Source organism: Mus musculus, chromosome 15, assembly GCF_000001635.26.
Source record: "Mus musculus strain C57BL/6J chromosome 15, GRCm38.p6 C57BL/6J".
Classification (NCBI taxonomy): domain Eukaryota; kingdom Metazoa; phylum Chordata; class Mammalia; order Rodentia; family Muridae; genus Mus; species Mus musculus.
The window spans coordinates 12,380,756-12,397,999 of record NC_000081.6 but is presented as its reverse complement, the minus strand read 5'-3'; the positions used below and the strand labels follow the sequence as shown (position 1 = coordinate 12,397,999).

At 45.1% G+C, this 17,244-nt stretch overlaps 1 protein-coding gene across 17 annotated transcripts in view; it reads left to right on the top strand.

The window, feature by feature from the left end:
• Pdzd2 (PDZ domain containing 2) overlaps positions 1-17,244 on the top strand; it is a 380,258-nt gene that overhangs the window by 341,969 nt on the left and 21,045 nt on the right. For 16 of the 17 annotated variants that reach the window (XM_006520163.4, XM_006520165.4, XM_006520167.3 and 13 more), the window contains 5 exons: positions 7,951-8,032; positions 9,422-9,456; positions 10,307-10,463; positions 12,052-12,839; positions 15,257-15,401. In XM_006520163.4, coding sequence (XP_006520226.1) covers positions 7,951-8,032; positions 9,422-9,456; positions 10,307-10,463; positions 12,052-12,839; positions 15,257-15,401 — 1,207 coding nt within the window. The remainder of the gene's footprint in view (positions 1-7,950; positions 8,033-9,421; positions 9,457-10,306; positions 10,464-12,051; positions 12,840-15,256; positions 15,402-17,244) is intronic. The other variant, XM_006520172.4, reaches the window with a different exon arrangement.

Below are 17,244 nucleotides of genomic sequence, written 5' to 3'. Positions count from 1 at the left end.
ACCTGTTAACTAATTAAAATAAATGTGGCTAGCCTGGCAGTGGTGGTGCACGCCTTTAATCCCAGCACTTGGGAGGCAGAGGCAGGCAGAATTCTGAGTTTGAGGCCAGCCTGGTCTACAGAGTGAGTTCCAGGACAGCCAGGGCTACACAGAGAAGAGAAACCCTGTCTCAAAAAATAAATAAATAAAAATAAACGTGGCTAATATATTTAATTCTATTCCCACTGACTGTTGATGCATTCCTATCAAAGATCAAGAGTGTAAAACTTTTGGGGACAGTTCCTTGTCCCCCAAGGAACAAATGTCTCCAGCTCTGAGAAGGACTTATTCATGTCTCACTGCAAAAGTAAAATGAAAACAAAACAAAACAAAACAAAAACCCTACCCTATTTGTCTTATTGGAGGGTTCTCAGGTCATACATTTAAATAAAAATAAGTTGAAATCTGGGTGTGTAAACCCACTTCCTCATTTGCACATGTTACTCTGTGGATTTTGCTTTCATCAAAGTTGAGGGAAATATATAGGCCAACGTTTCAAAGAAACTAGAACAGCCAAATTATCAATTTTATTAGATATCATGAAAGATCCTATTTTTCTGTCTCAAGGGCCAAGTCCTCAAGACTGAATTTCTTACCCCATGCTGGGATCTTTTCCTCCAACTACGTACACAACTGTTCTCCAAACTCCCCAACAGCATAAACACAGACTGAAGGACCCACCCCTCCCACTGCCCCTCCTCCCCACCGCACACTTCCAGTCACGACGATTACTCACTTTGTCCATAACCGGTTTTGTTTGTTCTGCTGAAGACATGGCCTTAAGGTGTGACAACTCTCTGGGTCTGTGGATAGACCCATAGAAGAGGTGAGGAACATTCATGAACTGAAGCCAAGAGATCATAAAACTCCCTGAGACTCAACTCATTTTCTGGTTGTGAAGACGTGTGTGTGTGTGTGTGTGTGTGTGTGTGTGTGTGTGTGTGTGTGTAGTCTTCAGTTAAGAATGAACAATTAAGCCACCTTTTCTGGCTTCATGTGTGACTTAGCAAGGGAGAAGAAGGATCCTTCTAGTCTGATGTTGGTTGGTAACACAGCCTCAGGTGTTACCAGCCTTTGTGAGCCTTCCTTAGCAGGAAGGAAAGAGAGTTCTTTTGGAAACCTTGGGGATAACGCTAGCATGAATGTTGAGGCTGGGAAACAGGCAGGCTCATGAGCATCTCTTGGAATGGAGAGCCTGCCCTTCCATGTATCCCACCAGTTCATGTTCCGATCACAGTCCTGTCCTATGTGAAATTCGTTACAATGGTTCATTGAGCTTCTCGTGGGTAGACGGCCATGGTAGCATCCCAGAGCTGCACAGGTAGATAAGACCACAGTCTCCTGAAAAGGGGCTCTTAATCTAAAGTCCATGGAGTCCTAGGAAGACTTCATAGATTATACCAATTTGGGAGTATTTTGGGGTTTGTGGGTGACAGTCACTTATATCAAACCTTCAGTCACCCATGCACCCAAAAAAGCAACTGTTAGGTAAAGGGATGAGGACTTTAGACACAGGTAGAACTGAACTAGTTTAGAGATATCTCCTTCTGACTCCAAGAGATGCTTCTGTAATTAAATCCTAAGAGCTCATTAATAAAAAATTAAAATCAACTTTTTCTGCTGTTAATCCATAAAAGCTATCTGGTCATCTCCTCCCTGTACAGATGCTTTTAAATGTATTAAGTAAATCTTGATAAGCTCAGATCAACCCACTGTATAAAATGATTTTTGCTAGATGTATTACTCAATGTAAAAAAAATTAGTTTCATTCCAAAATTATAACCAGATTTCATATAAACTCAAAAGGCTCAAAACATCGGCTCTTCCTGATACACAGCCCATGAGATGTAGTATCATTTTTGTTATTTCCTGGGTGGTCCCAGGCTATTATGACGATTTTATGCCTATGAAGGCCATAGCAGCAGCTTCTTTTTTTGTCTGTTTGTTCATTTTTATTTTTCAAAACAGGGTTTCTCTGTGTAGCCCTGGCTGTCCTGGAACTCGCTCTGTAGACCAGGCTAGCCTTGAACTCAGAAATCCGCCTGCCTCTACCTCCCAAGTGCTGGGATTACATGTGCATTGAGTGGTGTTCCTTTGTAGTATTGGTCCTATCCTATGCAGATATGGAGAAGACGCTAGAACAGAGTGCCCTGGTGGTTGTTGTTGTTGTTTTTGTTTGTTTGTTTTAGGGTTTTTCCAGATTACTTTATCTACACACATTCTTAGAAATGCCTTCCCTAATACACTTTTTAAAAAATTTTTTTTTGATTTAGACTATGTTGTGCTTGGCAGACTCTTTCTCCTCCTGTCCCTACCACAGTTCTCACTGGGTCACATTTAACATTTAACACCACATTGCTCTGTGATTCCAGCAAGTGAGAGCGGCTCTAAGCTCCTTCCCCATCTTAGACTCCAACAGTCACCTTTCACCTCTACACACTGTCCAGCATGCTGTACTTGGCCTAACACCCGCGACCCCAGTGACATTAAGACATATAAGCTCCAGGCCTCCAGGCATATCTGGCTTCCAGGGTGGGGATTTGTCCAGAGTGCTTCATCTCAGCCCAAAAGCTTTTTGCCAGCATGACCCATATCAAAACAACATTTCAGTGCGAAGCCTAATCACCCATATAGACGGGTGGTCCAAGACCCCATTGAACACACAAATGGATTCTTTTTTTCCAGCCACAGTAAAATGGTCTGTGATATGCTGGAGTTGTGCCCAGCACAACTGCACTTCAGTAGTGGACCGACCTTCATGTTTCTTCCTAGGGAAACATGATGCTCTTAGTGGTCATGTGATACTCTATTTTTCTTCTGGTCAAGATTCCATCTTAGATTTAATGTATTTTTGTACCACGAATTCGGTGCTCTGGGCCAGGAGGGCATTTTGATACAGAATATATGTGCCGCCTTAGTTTCCGAGTGGTTCCAAGAGAAACACCACAGAGCTTGCCCTTCTCCCGTTTCTCATGTGTGGAGCGGGAGCTGCCCAGCTGGGATATTGAAACCTTCTAGGTCTAGACAGCTAGGATGTGGACTTAGTAGGAGAGCGGCTCACGTGTGCTGAGTAGAATACGAAAAGGGCTTATGGAAACTGGCTTTTCTCCCGCTCAGAAAAACAGCTGCAAATACTGAAAGTCTGTTTTCAAGCAAAGCACTGTTGTGTTGTTGATGCTGGCATTTTCCCTGTCTCATGTATTCATCTGTAGATTGCTTTCTGGAGGGGTGGGTGTGTGTGTGCTAGCCCACGTGCATAAGTGTATTTTATTTTCTGTGAAGCCCACTCTAGCGTATTACATACAGGCCATGGTGTGATTATGACTCGTCTACTAGGGTAAACCCTATAATTATTTATTAACACAAAACCACATTCTGATCCAAATAGGATTTATGTTAAATATTATTTTTTTATACAAAATTACCATCCTAAGTTCAAAATAGTCTTACTTTTGAGACAGAAACTAAGTGTTCTGATTATCTATTGAATGAGGATCACATTTTGGTAGATCTCATGCTTTATAAAGAAAATTTCTCCATGAATAATGACAGTTGAAGATAATGCTTAGGGACCAAGGAAATAGCTCAGTGGGTAAGATTCTGGCTGTACAAGGACTGGGTTCAGAGTCCCAGCACCCACATAAAAGACAGGGACAGCAGTAAACTCCGTGCTGAGTGGGCAGTGGGGCCAGATGAGCCCTGTAATGAGGTCACTCAGCCTAGCCAATCATTGAGCTCTGGGTTCAGTGAGAGACCCTGTCTCAAACACAAGACAGAGGAAGACATAGAGCGTCAACATCTGGCTTCCACATGTGAACACACATGTGCCTACTCACAGAAATGCTTTTAAATTGAAATAAATTAACCTTTGGATAACAAAGGGGAAAGAATTCTGTGGATGTCCATTGTATTGATAAATCTGGAAAGAATAGAAATCCAAAACTCATTTAAAAAAAAAAAAAACTTCATAGCAAAAGCCATCAGTGATGCTAAAGCCAAAGATGCCCGGATGAGGCCCGGGACTTCATATGATAACCTAAAAAAAACTGAACGTACAAACACTATCACATTCTCAAACCGTCTCTATCCACAGTCACTGAGGACAAAAATCCCAGCAAAAAAATCTGGCTCATTCCAATGTAACCAAGACTAGAGCATCCAGTTGTAGAGTACACAGCCCCTGAATGACTGACGGGGGACAGGGGGGTGGGGGACCACTTCTGTGGCCTTTTTGAATAAACAAAACAGAATCTGAAGCTATTCGTGAGGCAACCATCGCAGAGATCCTAATAGCATACTCCGATTATCCCGGGCTTCTTGGGAGTACCAGTGTCTTGAAAGGTTCAGATTTCACAAGGTAGAACTTGGAAGGTAGAGGAAGGCAGATCTCTGTGAGTTCAGAGCCAGCCTGGTCTACATAGAGAGTTATTGGATAACCAGAGCTACATAGTGAGATTTGTCTAGGGGGTGGGAGGTGGGGTAGGGAACACATTGAAGACATGTGGCAGCCAGGTCCTGGATGGCCAGAGTCAATCTTTCTATAAAACAAAGAAACTGAGACACAAGGATTCACAGTAGGTCTAAAAGAAGTTCAACGACGTGGTACCATATCATGAATCCTCACCTTACTTTGCACATTAGCTCAGGAAGAAGTTGCACAGTAATTTGCATTTTGGAGGAAAGTCCTTGCCTCTGCACAGGCTGGTCACACACTCTGGGAACTGGTTGCAGCTGTAGATACTTTTGAGTAGGACTTCAGGAGAACGGTGGTAGAGCAGCAGCCAACACTGAAATATGAAATGTGTGCTAGACACTCAACAGCACTGTAGTTCCTGCGTCTGCCAAAGGCACCATGGCGATGGGCAGCTTTGTTTTCAGAAGATTCGTAATTAAATGTCGATAAGCAAAAGACCATAGTGTCTGCCACTTGCAAATGATTTGGAGGAGGAGGGGGAGAAGAAATAATAATACTGTAAATGTGTCGAGAAGTTAACAATGAACTTAAAGCACTGAAGAGATGACCCAGTGGTTTAGAGTTCTGGTTGCTCTTGCAAAGGACCCAGGTTTGGTTTCAGGACACAGGGGGCAGTTCACGACTGTAACTCGAGTTCTAAGGTATCCAGTGGCCTCTTCTGCCTTAAGGGTAGTCCGCATGTGCATGGGACACACACAGACACACACATGCATGTGGGTAAAACATCCATATGCATAAAATAAATCTTAAGAAATAGTAAATTTCACTTGATCTTTGACAAGGGAGCTAAAACCATCCAGTCGAAAAAAGACAGCATTTTCAACAAATGATGCTGGCACAAGTGGTGGTTATCATGTAGAAGAATGCAAATTGATCCATTCCTATCTCCTTGTACAAAGCTCAAGTCTAAGTGGATCAAAGAACTCAACATAAAACCAAAGACACTGAAATTTATAGAGGAGAAAGTGGGGGAAAGCCTCAAAGATATGGGCACAGGGGAAAAATTTCTAAACAGAACAGCCAATGGCTGGTGCTGTAAGATCAAGAATTGACAAATGGGACCTCATGAAATTGCAAAACTTCTGTAAGGCAAAAGACACTGTCAATAAGACAAAAAGGCAACCAACAGATTGGGAAAGAATTTTTACCAATCCTAAATCTGATAGGGGACTAATATCCAATATATACAAAGAGCTCAAGAAGGTGGACTCCAGAAATTCAAATAACCCCATTAAAAACTGGGGTTCAGAGCTAAACAAAGAATTCTCAACTGAGGAATACCGAATGGCTGAGAAGTACATGAAAAAATGTTCAACATCCTTAATCATCAGGGAAATGCAAATCAAAACAACCCTGAGATTCCACCCCACACCAGTAAGAATGGCTAAGATCAAAAATTCAGGTGACAGCAGATGCTGGCGAGGATGTGGAGAAAGAGGAACACTCCTCCATTGCTGGTGGGATTGCAAGCTTGTACAACCACTCTGGAAATCAGTCTGGTGGTTCCTCAGAAAATTGGACATAGTACTACTGGAAGGTCCAGCAATACCTCTCCTGGGTATATATCCAGAAGAAGTTCCAACTGGTAATAAGAACACATGCTCCACTATGTTCCTAGTAGCCTTATTTATAGCCAGAAGCTGGAAAGAGCCCAGATGTCCCTCAACAGAGGAATGGATACAGAAAATGTGGTACATTTACACAATGGAGTACTACTCAGCTATTAAAAACAATGAATTTATGAAATTCCTAGGCAAATGGATGTAACTGGAAGATATCATCCTGAGTGAGGTAACCCAATCACAAAAGAAGTCACTTGATATGCACTCACTGATAAGTGGATATTAGCCCAGAAACTTAGAATAACCAAGATACAATTTGCAAAACACAAGAAAATCAAGAAGAAGGAAAACCAACGTGTGGATACTTTATTCCTCCTTAGAATAGGGAACAAAATAGCTATGGAAGGAGTTACAGAGACAAAGTTTGGAGCTAAGACAAAAGGATGGACCATCCAGAGACTGCCCCACCCAGGGATCCATCCCATAATCAGCCACCAAACCCAGACACTATTGCATATGCCAGCAAGATTTTACTGAAAGGACCCTGATGTAGCTGACTCGTGTGAGGTTATGCCAGTGTCTGGTAAATACAGAAGTGGATGTTCACACTTATCTATTGGATGGAACACAGGACCCCCAATGAAGGAGCTAGAGAAAGTACCCAAGGAGCTGAAGGGGTCTGCAACCCTATAGGTGGAACAACAATATGAACTAACCAGTACCCCCAGAGCTTGTGTCTCTAGCTGCATATGTAGCAGAAGATGGCCTAGTTGGCCATCATTGGGAAGATGGGCCCCTTGGTCTTGCAAACTTTATATGCCCCAGTACAGGGGAACGCCAGGGCCAAGAAGCGGGAGTGGATGGGTAGGGGAACAGGTCGGGGGGGGGGGGGTGTAGAGGGAACTTTCGAGATAGCATTTGAAATGTAAATAAAGAAAATATCTAATAAAAAATACAAATAAAAAAAATTTTTTAAAGAGTGAATTTAGACAAATGGCATATAGTCTTACACTGTTCTTGCATATTTTATAGATTTTTCTAAGAATGGAAAATTTTTATTTACATCTTTATTTTTGTGTAGGTGTGCTTGTGTTGTTTGTACACGTGCACAGTGCACTTGTGCAGGCCAGGGACCAACAGATGAAATTGATTCTACCACACTACTCCCAAGATGGAGCATCTTTATCTCCTAGGCCATCTTGCCACCCCCAGGGGTCGATATGTTTTGTTTTTTAAATATTCTTAATTTTTAATTTTTTATTTATGTGTTTGTTTGTTTGTTTTGATCTTTTGGGATAGGGGTTCTCTGTAGCCCTGGCTAGCCTGGAACTCTGTACACAGGCTGGTTTCGAACTCAGACACCTGCCTCTGTCTGTCTCCCAAGTGCTGAGATTAAAGGTGTTTGCCACCATCATCTGGCTAATATTCTTAATTTTTAAATTGCATCTATTTTGTGTGTGTGTGTGTGTGTGTGTGTGTGTGTGTGTGTGTGTGTTGGCATGTGCCAATATGGTACATGTGGAGAGGTTAGAGAACAACTTTCAGGAATCAGTTATTTCCTACTAGGAAGGTCCTAGGGATTGAACTGGGGCATCAGGCTTGGCTGCAAGCATCCTTACCTTCTGAGCCATCTATCTCACTGGCCTGACCGTAAGTCCTTTAAGAAGAATGAGATCTAAGTGTTCTGAAGAGGGGAAGAATCAGTGAATTGCAGTTGGTAGTCTTGTTGTAGATACATTGAAGTATATATATATATATATACTTACACAGGCTAAATTACTGCTTCCCGGTCTCTGACCCTCTGGTCCCAACTCCTTTTATTGGGGAGAAATAAATCCATAAAACATCTAATTTGTGCTTTCTGCTGAAAATCAGGTCTCCGAGCAGGAAATGGATGAAGTGATAGCACGCAGCACTTACCAGGAAAGCAAAGAAGCCAACTCCTCACCCAGCCTAGGTATGACGGCACATTCTTGTTCGTCATTGTTAAGTTCACCCAGGGGTACTCCCCAAACAGTAGCAAGGGGTTCTCTGTAAGCACTAGAGCTAGAGACAGTTGCCCACAGAGTCTACGCTCTCTCTTGATTCCTTCTTTTGATTTCTGCAGTTATTTAATGTGTATCATTAAAGGTCTAATCATGCATGCTGTTTTTATGGCTTTCAAATGATTTGAAAAAGTAAGTTAACAGCCATTCATAAATCTTCATGACTCATCTCAAATACATAGATAAAGGATATTTGACGCCAAAATATGAGTAGTTTATAATACAGAATATTATCCATCCAAATTCTGAGATTTCTCTATATGGATTTATAAGTTTCAGTACACACCACCTCCAGTTTGCTACTAGAGACAGATTGAGTTTTTCTCCTTATGTGGAAATTTTGGGGCAGGGAAGGACTGCAGTTCTCCTCAGTGTTTCTTATTAATTCAAAGCATTGTGTTGAATTTTAAACCTGTTTCCTTAGTGTGGAAACCTAGGAGGGATCGTATGGCCATTGCTCACTTGGCTAGAGCCTTCTCTGACATGCAGCCTGATACCCTGAAGGAAAAGGGACTCGGAGAGATGAGTTACTGGCTGTCAGAGGAAAAGGAATGGGATTTGGGACAGCCGTGAAATCCCTGATGATTTGCATCCATAATTAATATATTTAAAGTGAGCTCAACCATAATAGGCTCTTTATTCAGCCTGAACGCTGGGGTTCTCTTCATCCCAACATCTCTACTTGATCAGGCAGCAAAGACTTTTTTTTTTTTTAAAGCCAGAATTCTCATGCCCTAAATCTCTTTCGCCTGTGACATATAATTTAAAGTCTACGGGCTGAGCTCTTCACCCGTCAGCTTAAAAAGTAAGATCAGCATCCCACCGCTTCCCTGGTTCTTTCACGAGTTCCTTTGATGGGGTTCATTGGTTCATTCATCGTTCAGGCCATTCACCAAATATCGCTGGGTACTTAGCAGACAGCAGGTGCAGTGTGCAAGCAACACCCCTGCTCTGGGTTGGCGGGGAGGGGGGAGGGGTGTTTGCTACACAGTAGAGATGGGGACATGCAAAGGTCCACCCACCATTAAACTGTCCGGTCAGGTAGAACACTTGGTGGGATCGAAGAGGAAACATCAGAGCCAGGGTTGCACCACATGAGCAGAGTCTTGAGGACGGAAGAGAAGGAGGGAGGGAGGAAGGGACAGAGGGAGGAAGGTGGGACTGGAAGTGGTAGATAGCACCCAGGCAAAGGACAGTTTTGTTGAATATGCTTGTTCCCTCCCTTCTTTGGTGAGCTCCATGAGCCTGCTTGCCACTTGAGCCTCATCACATTAACACTTTTGTGAATCCCTCCCACACAGGTACCCCCTTGAAGAGTCCCTCTCTTGCCAAAAAGGTGAGTCACAATGCATTTGGGGACCACAGACTGATTTTCAGGAGCCTCTCAGTCAAGCCACACACCCCTAGTCCATATGTCTACCCAGGAACCCTGTGGGCCACTTTACACAAGGAAGTGGCAGCCATACCACTTGGAGAGCAAACACCCAAAGGTGTGCTTCTCTTAGTAAGTATTCATCCAAGAAGAGATCGGCACAGAAAAGAAAAAGCCCCTTTCAAACCGCTCACTTTGTGATAAAGGCAGCCAGGGTTGCAGAGAGCCCGAAGCAGTGAGGACACTGGGCTTTCCTCAGTCCCACTGGCATGGGATTCAGACTGGACAACCCCGGTCCCATCCCACCACCAGGCGGTTCATCAGTTGGGCCTTAAACCTAGACTTATTTATTCTCCTTTCCTAAATCTCCTTGCTTTTTGTTTTGCTGAGATAGTTGAGAGTTGTAAGAGTTAGGGTTGGCTCAGAGGTTAAGAGATGGACTATTGTCCCAGAGGACTTGGGTTCAATTCCCAGCTCACAACTGTCTGTAACCCCAGTTCCAGGGCATCCAAGAGAGTCAAGGGAAACACTAACACACCTAAAACAAACAGATGAACAAACAGATAAATAAAACTATTGTAGGTTTTTCTGGTCATTGCTAAAATGTGCTTCCACCCCATCTAAAAACAGTATCTGGCCTATGTTTTGATGTATTGATGTGGCTTTAGCCACATGGAGATGGGTGGTCACTATCATAGCTGTTCCCAGTGATCAGGAATTAGAACATAGTGCCCCTGAGGAAACAGGAAGTGGTTAATGTTGCTCTACTCCTCTGGTGGATCTCCCTAAACTCCAGCATTTTCTTCTCCAACAGGACTCACTCCTCTCCGAATCTGAGCTCTCCCAGTACTTCGTCCATGATGGCCAGGGCTCCCTTTCAGACTTTGTGGTAGCTGGCTCTGAGGACGAGGACCACCCTGGAAGTGGCTATGAAACCTCAGAGGATGGCAGCCTGCTGACCGTTCCCTCTGGTGAGCAGGAGAGCTCCAGGGGACCCCAGACTTAGCAGTACAATAAGTAATCAGTAGTTCCCCTATCCCTGCGGGAGGCCTCTGGGGGTCTGTCTTGCCCAGGACAGCAAGGAGAGAGAACTGGAAACCATGTGCTTAGCTGAGTAGAGGCAGCCTGTATTCTTGGCCATGGTGACCAACTGTTCATGCTACAGTGAGTAGCTGGACACACATTCTAGTACCGGAAGTGAAGATGGCTTATTCAGGCACCCTTTACATGCTATTTATAACATGTCATCTTGATTTTCCTGGCATCAAATCAGAGTGGGCAACCCAAGGCACTCACAATTGAGGGTAAAGTCCAGTTTTCCTCCCTCACTAGGTCCTAAGCAGAATTCTTAGAAAACAGTAAGTTAAAGAAGTGAGACCGTGAGAAACACTGTTAGCAAAAGGTCACTGCTACTCAAGAATCCTTAAGTCTCTTCCCGAATGACATCATCTGATGCAAACTGCATTGGGCTCTCAGACTTCTGCTGTCAAGGGTTTCCTACTCATCTCCAGTGGTTGAGCTTCAGAGGGGCAGGCTCAGGGGTGCCACAGTAGGGTGTTCAAATAGCAGGCCTGTGCATCGCACTACAGTATGGACAGAAAACATGCAAAAGACTTGCAGAGTCACTCGCATACAGGCCATGCCTCAAGGATGCCCTTTACCTTAAGAAGTGGACAGTTTGGGCTGTATGTCATGCCCTTTGACTAAAGATAGGGAGGGACCTCGGGTGATGAGAACATGGATGTGGGGGATGTGTTACCTGGGTTACCTGGTAGAGAGGAGCTCTCTGCATCAGCATTTAGGTCGAACGCCTCCCCCCAACAACTTGGGAGACAAAATGAATCTGAGCTATAAATTCTCTATCTCTAGAAAGCACACCGCTCAAGTTCAATAGCCTGGAGTTGGTTTTCATTGCTTGAGGATGAGGAGATGGCTCAGTGGGTAAAGCACTTGAAGCACAAACGTAGGGGCAGGTTTGGATCCTAGAAAGGCAGAAATCAATAATCGCAGCACAGCGAGATGGGAGGCAGACAGAAGAATTCTTGGGTGTTGTCAGGTCAGCTAGCCTGCCATATGTAATAGCAAAACCCAGGAGACCCTGTCACAAGCAAGGAGGAAGGCAAGGACAAACTCCCAAGCTTGTGCTCCAACCTTTGCCCATGAGATAACCATGTGCCCACCCACCTGCATTTACACTCCCGTGCCTCCCAACACACAGAGATGTGCGTGTGTGGATATGTATCAGTATGTCTGTCTGTGCATATAAAAATAAAGGTGGGCTGGGACAAAGAAAAATAGATGCAATAGGCTGGCTGCCATATTGTTTACGTGGATGTCCAGGGGCCAGAGGTCGTGCCTAGCAGGTTGAATTCAGAAGTGCTTATGTGCAGTTGTCACAGGATTGGTCCTGTCAGGTGGCTGGACAAGGCAGACTTTACCCTTGATCAAGAGGGAGCACTTGTAAGAGCAGTCGCTGGTATTTACTTCATTAAGGTTATAAAGCCAGGCCAGATTGGAAACTTGTGTTCTGCCTGATTCTTCTCTCTCCACCCCTTGCAGCTTACAGGGAGACAGGCAAAGCCAGGGCCAACAGCCTTGTGACACTTGGAAGCCAGAGGGGCTCTGGGCTCTTACACAAGCAAGTGACAGTCGCTCGGCAAGCCAGTCTCCCCGGAAGCCCACAGGTCCTCAGGAACCCCCTTCTCCGCCAGAGGAGGGTTCGTTGCTATGACAGCAATGATGGCAGTGACGATGAAGACTTTGATGGTGAGGGGGACTGCGTCTCCCTCCCGGGAGTCCTCCCAGGTCCCGGCAGGCCTCTGGTACAGGATGACACTAGGTTTGCCTTGGCAACCTCTTCCAAAAGTATTGATGTGAACAAGCAGGATGAACGACTCCAGAAACCACTGGTCAGCAAGGCCTGCTCCGTGCCTCTCCTTGGCAGCTCGCTAGACTCAGAGCACAGCATCCACGGTGGGACGGCGGGTACCCCTCCCAAGGCAGCCAGCCTGCCAGGCTCTGTAGAAACCCCCAAGAATGGGCCCGGAGGCTCCAGAAGAAAGGAAATGTCAGGGTCAAGAAGTTCGCCGAAGCTGGAATACAGGGTCCCTGCAGACACCCAGAGCCCGAGGAGCCCAGAAAATGGTACCTCCCCACCACAGAAGACTGAAAATCTGGTGTCCAGGCACAAGCCCGTGGCCAGGATCAGCCCACACTACAAGAGATCTGATGCTGAGGAGGCCCCAAGTGAAACAGCCAATGGACCGTGTGCTCAGGACTTGAAAGTCCAGGCATCTTCCGTGAAAGATCCTGTCGCTGGTCATCAGCCAGGTGGAACTGCAGAGAAGGTAGCTGACTCGCTTTTCTGACTCTTGGGTTTGAATATTGTGGGATGGCTACAGAGTGCTTTGTAAGACGCAGGGTTACCGGGGGGGGGGGGGGGGGGGGTGGAGGGGGGGGGGGGAGGCGATGACTGGATTACCTTTCGACAGTCATTCAGCGGGTGCCTGTTCCTTCGGCGGCAGGCTGTTAGTCATGAGATCACTCGGCCAAAGTGTGTGTGTACTCCCATAGCAGGGTGCAGGGCCAGCGGTGGTGATGGGAAGGCATTATGGAGTGGGAGGGGAGGGGATCAAGGCCTGGGCCTGGGGCCAACTCACAGACGAGTTGACACAAGTTGAGTGCTAACCTGGACAAGTCATCGAGCCTTCCCTAGCCTTGATTCTCAGGGCTGTCGGGCAGGACGGCTGTCTGTGTTCTTGGCTGAGGGGCTTGACCAGCAGATGTTAACGGTCGTTCATTCCAGCTAAGGAGGTTAGGAAAGATCCTTGATTACTTTCAAGGTCCCTACAGAAATCCTGTGTGATGAGAGCCACATAGAACCCTCAGGTGGGGCAGCACATGCCTGGGATCCCAGCACTTAAGAGGTGGAGGCAGGAGGATTGATAAGTTTTAGGCTAGCTCAGGCTACTTTGGGCTAGCTCAAGCTACATAATGAGACTCCTGTCTCAATAAGAGAAAAAAAGAAGCTAAGATAATGTCACACCAAATAACAGGGCTGAGTCCATTCAAAGTTTATAGTACACCAGGCTGAATGCAAGTTAATTGATACTACTAATTGTTTATATATTAGTTATTATCTAATTGTTCACTTAATTTTTTCAGTACATCTCTTTTCTAGCAAAGTTTCTCTGTGTAGCCCTGGCTGTCCTATAACTCACTTTGTAGACCAGGCTGGCCTTGAACTCAGAGATCCCCTTGCCTCTGCCTCCCAAGTGCTGGGATTAAAGCCATGTGCATCACTGCTCAGCATAGATAAATGTTAGATACATTTTTTTAAGTGAGGTGGGTCTGGACAATACTTTTATTTAAAATGTTTTGTCATAAAAATTTTAGTTCTGAAGTGTGATTTTTATGACTGAGAGAGTAGTGTGTGTCACTCTCTGTAAAGCAGCCTCGGGTAGGAGAAGCTGAAAGCCAAAGCAAACGTCTTCTCTTTAGTGTTCTTCATTGTTTCAAATACAGCACTTTGTTAAGAATTTGTGATGTGATGGTGGTAGTGTTCTTATTGTGTTGGTGGTGGTAGTGGTGGTGGTGGTGATGATGATGATGGTAGTGGTGTGTGTGTGTGTGTGTGTCTGTGTGTGTGTGTCTGTGTGTGTGTGTCTGTGTGTGTCTGTGTGTGTGTGCGCGCGAATGTGTTCATGCAAATGTATAGTGCATTCAGGTATGCACTCTCATGAACGTATGGCGTTCTCATGTCTCCTATGCTATTGCTGTCTGCCTTATTCCTTTGAGACAGGGTCTCTTGCTAACCTGGAGCATTGTAGTTTCTAGCTAAGTGAGCACCAGCGAATGCCCCCAGACCCCAAGCTGGGGCGACAGGCAAGGAGACCACACCTTTCTACATTGGATTGCTACTTGGTTGCTGGGGTTTAGGCCCTCGTGTGTGCCCAGCATGCAGTCTTCCTGAGCCTTCTCTCCAGCCTAAGTACTTTACATTAGGTGAAATTCTTCTTAATGGAAAGTTAACTGTTTTAAATGTACAACTCAGGGGCACTTCCCACTCCCACCTCTGTGCAGCGTCCACTCTTCTGGGCTTTCATGGTTCGTTTCCCTTAGCAGAAATGCAGCAGCTTAACTGAGTTGAGCGCTCGCTCGCTTCCTTGGCCGATGACTGACACTCGCAAAATGAGTTTAACAAGAGTTGTGACAGGCACCTTACACTTCACCTGCCTCTTCTGCTGCCACCTTTGGGCCACTTTAGGACACACCCGACTCGATGGATTAATTTTAAATAAATACAATTGGACTTTTTAGTGAGTTTGAAATTTGTTTTTGTGCTGAGCATTCTGTAGAAGAAAGGGAGATAAAGCCCTTGACCCCTGGCCTGCGGGAGATCTTGCAGCTCCACATACTGGTCTCCTTTCTCCCACTTCACCCTCTTCCTCACTCTCAAGCTTAGCAATTGATTTTACAATCTTGGCTATCCTTCCTAAATGTCAGACGGCACCTCTCACCTACAGAAACCTTACCCGCTGTTTTTATAACTATCCTCATCTAATCAGCCTTTCTTTAAAACTTCTGAGATGCAGCAAATCTTTTTTATCCCCATATGAAAGTTGAAAAACCTGAGGTGTAGGGATGAGGTGCAGAGCCGGGATCGGCCAGCTCCCAACCCTATTCTCCTCTACTGACGATGCTGTCTAAGGATGCAGAAACCCTGAAAAGCTATTAACATGGTTTCTGCTTCTCATTGTGCCAGGAACTTCGGGGAAATCCCACCCCGGGGGACAGCTCTGTCCCCACCAACTGTGGACCAGCCAGTACCCCATGCCACCCAAACACTGGACTCCCCACAGAGAACCCGCAGGGAGCTGCACCAGAGTGCGGGCCACACCCTGGGACTGGTAAGACTACGTTCTTGTTGGTTTCATTGAGAGACAGAGACACACGCATCCTAAGAAAAGTATTACAAGAAAATAATTTTGAGGAGGAAAGAAAAACCACTTAGGGAAACCAATATTTAGATGTTGACATGAAATCACTGTCTTGACCGCTATGCTTACACCCCGCCCCCGCCCCTGCCCCGCCCCACCCCACCCCACCCCATGCTTAGACCCTCATGTGCATTCCCCCCGTGAGTGCATCCATGTTCGATCTTCATTTTGTGACACAGACGAGACATTAAGAAATGGGTTGGGGTTTTTTGTTGTTGTTTTTGTTTTTCCTGCTTAGAATCTCCTTACTGTGCTTATATGAAATCAAGTGCATGGAGAAGTGGCAGTAAAAGCCTCCACAAGGAAAAGTAAAAACTAAATAAGTAATAACGTGGGGGGGGGACCCCTGAAGGATTGGGGAATCTGTGATAATAGAAAAATGAGATAGCTCCCTCGTCAAGGCAGTTCCATAAATTGTCATTATATCTTATTTAATGTGTGTGTATATAGATGTGTATGTGAACATATGTGTGTGCATACATGTGTGTGTGCATATGTGTGGGCATACATGTGTGTGCATATGTGTGGTGTGTGCATATGTGTATGTGCATGTTGATGTACATACATGTGGTATGTATACATGTGTGTATGTGTGTCTGCATATATGTGACGTGTGTGCGCTTGTGTGTTTGTGTGGCTATGTCACATGCCAAAGTCACAGGACAAGCTCCCATACGCAGTTTTCTCTGGGGGAATTGAACTCAGATTGAAGGCGTCTTTATCCACTGAGCCACCTTACCAGCTCCGGGATTGTCCTACAACTGTACAATTTGGAACTGTAGAATAGCCACTCCAGGCATGTTTTGTTGTTGTTGTTTTGTTGTTTTGTTTTTTAAGGCAAAGTTCATTTTATAGCCTATGCTGACCTAGACCTTGTGAGCTCCCTGCCTCAGGCAGACCTAGGTGCTTGAATCACAGGCACACTACCACACCTATCTTCTATCTACACACTGTTGACTACCAAAAATGCAGCCCCCGGAAGCAGTTCCTCGGTCTGTGATGAGTCCATTACCATGGTTTCTGCTCCAGCTTTCAAGTTCAGTTCACAAGCATTCGCTACCGAAGAAACGTTAAAGGAAACAGTTTTCATTAGAAACTTGACTTTACAGCGAAGTGTGTTAACTTAAAAGGGGTTCCGTTTGAGTCCCATGGGGTTCCATGAAGTTCAGGATGTCATCTTTCAAAATCGCCTTCGTTTGAAGCCAGAGCCCACGAGGGCTCATTCTGTGAATGATTCTCTGGATGTTCTCCTGGGATTCACATGGTCCTCAGAACTGAAGAACAGCCAAGGGACTACTTTATTTTATCACCAGAACCCATCTCCTCCTTATTTGAAACAATGCAGAAAACCCTCAATCTATCCACTCAAGGAATTATTGTAGACAGCCTAATTTTCCTGGTCCTGGGGTATTATACCTTGAGGAAGTGTTTATACAGGCAAGCTCTTCGGACCAGAGATTCATTTACCCTTCCAGCCCCAGAGCCAAAGAAAAGACATACACTCTGTTCCCAGGTACTTTCTGCCTATTCCGGCTCGATTCCAACCCAGTGCAGGTGTTTGTTTGTCCTCTCTGGACTTCCTTCCAGTAATAAGCCTTGGAGAAAGAAGCAACTAATAAATACCCGGGCCAGGAACTGATGATGTTTAATATGTATTAATTCATGTGCTACAGTTCATACATAAGTAACCTTTGAACATGTTGTGCTTGGCTATCACTGAGTTCTTACATGCAAGGAGCCAGAGAGGGTTGGA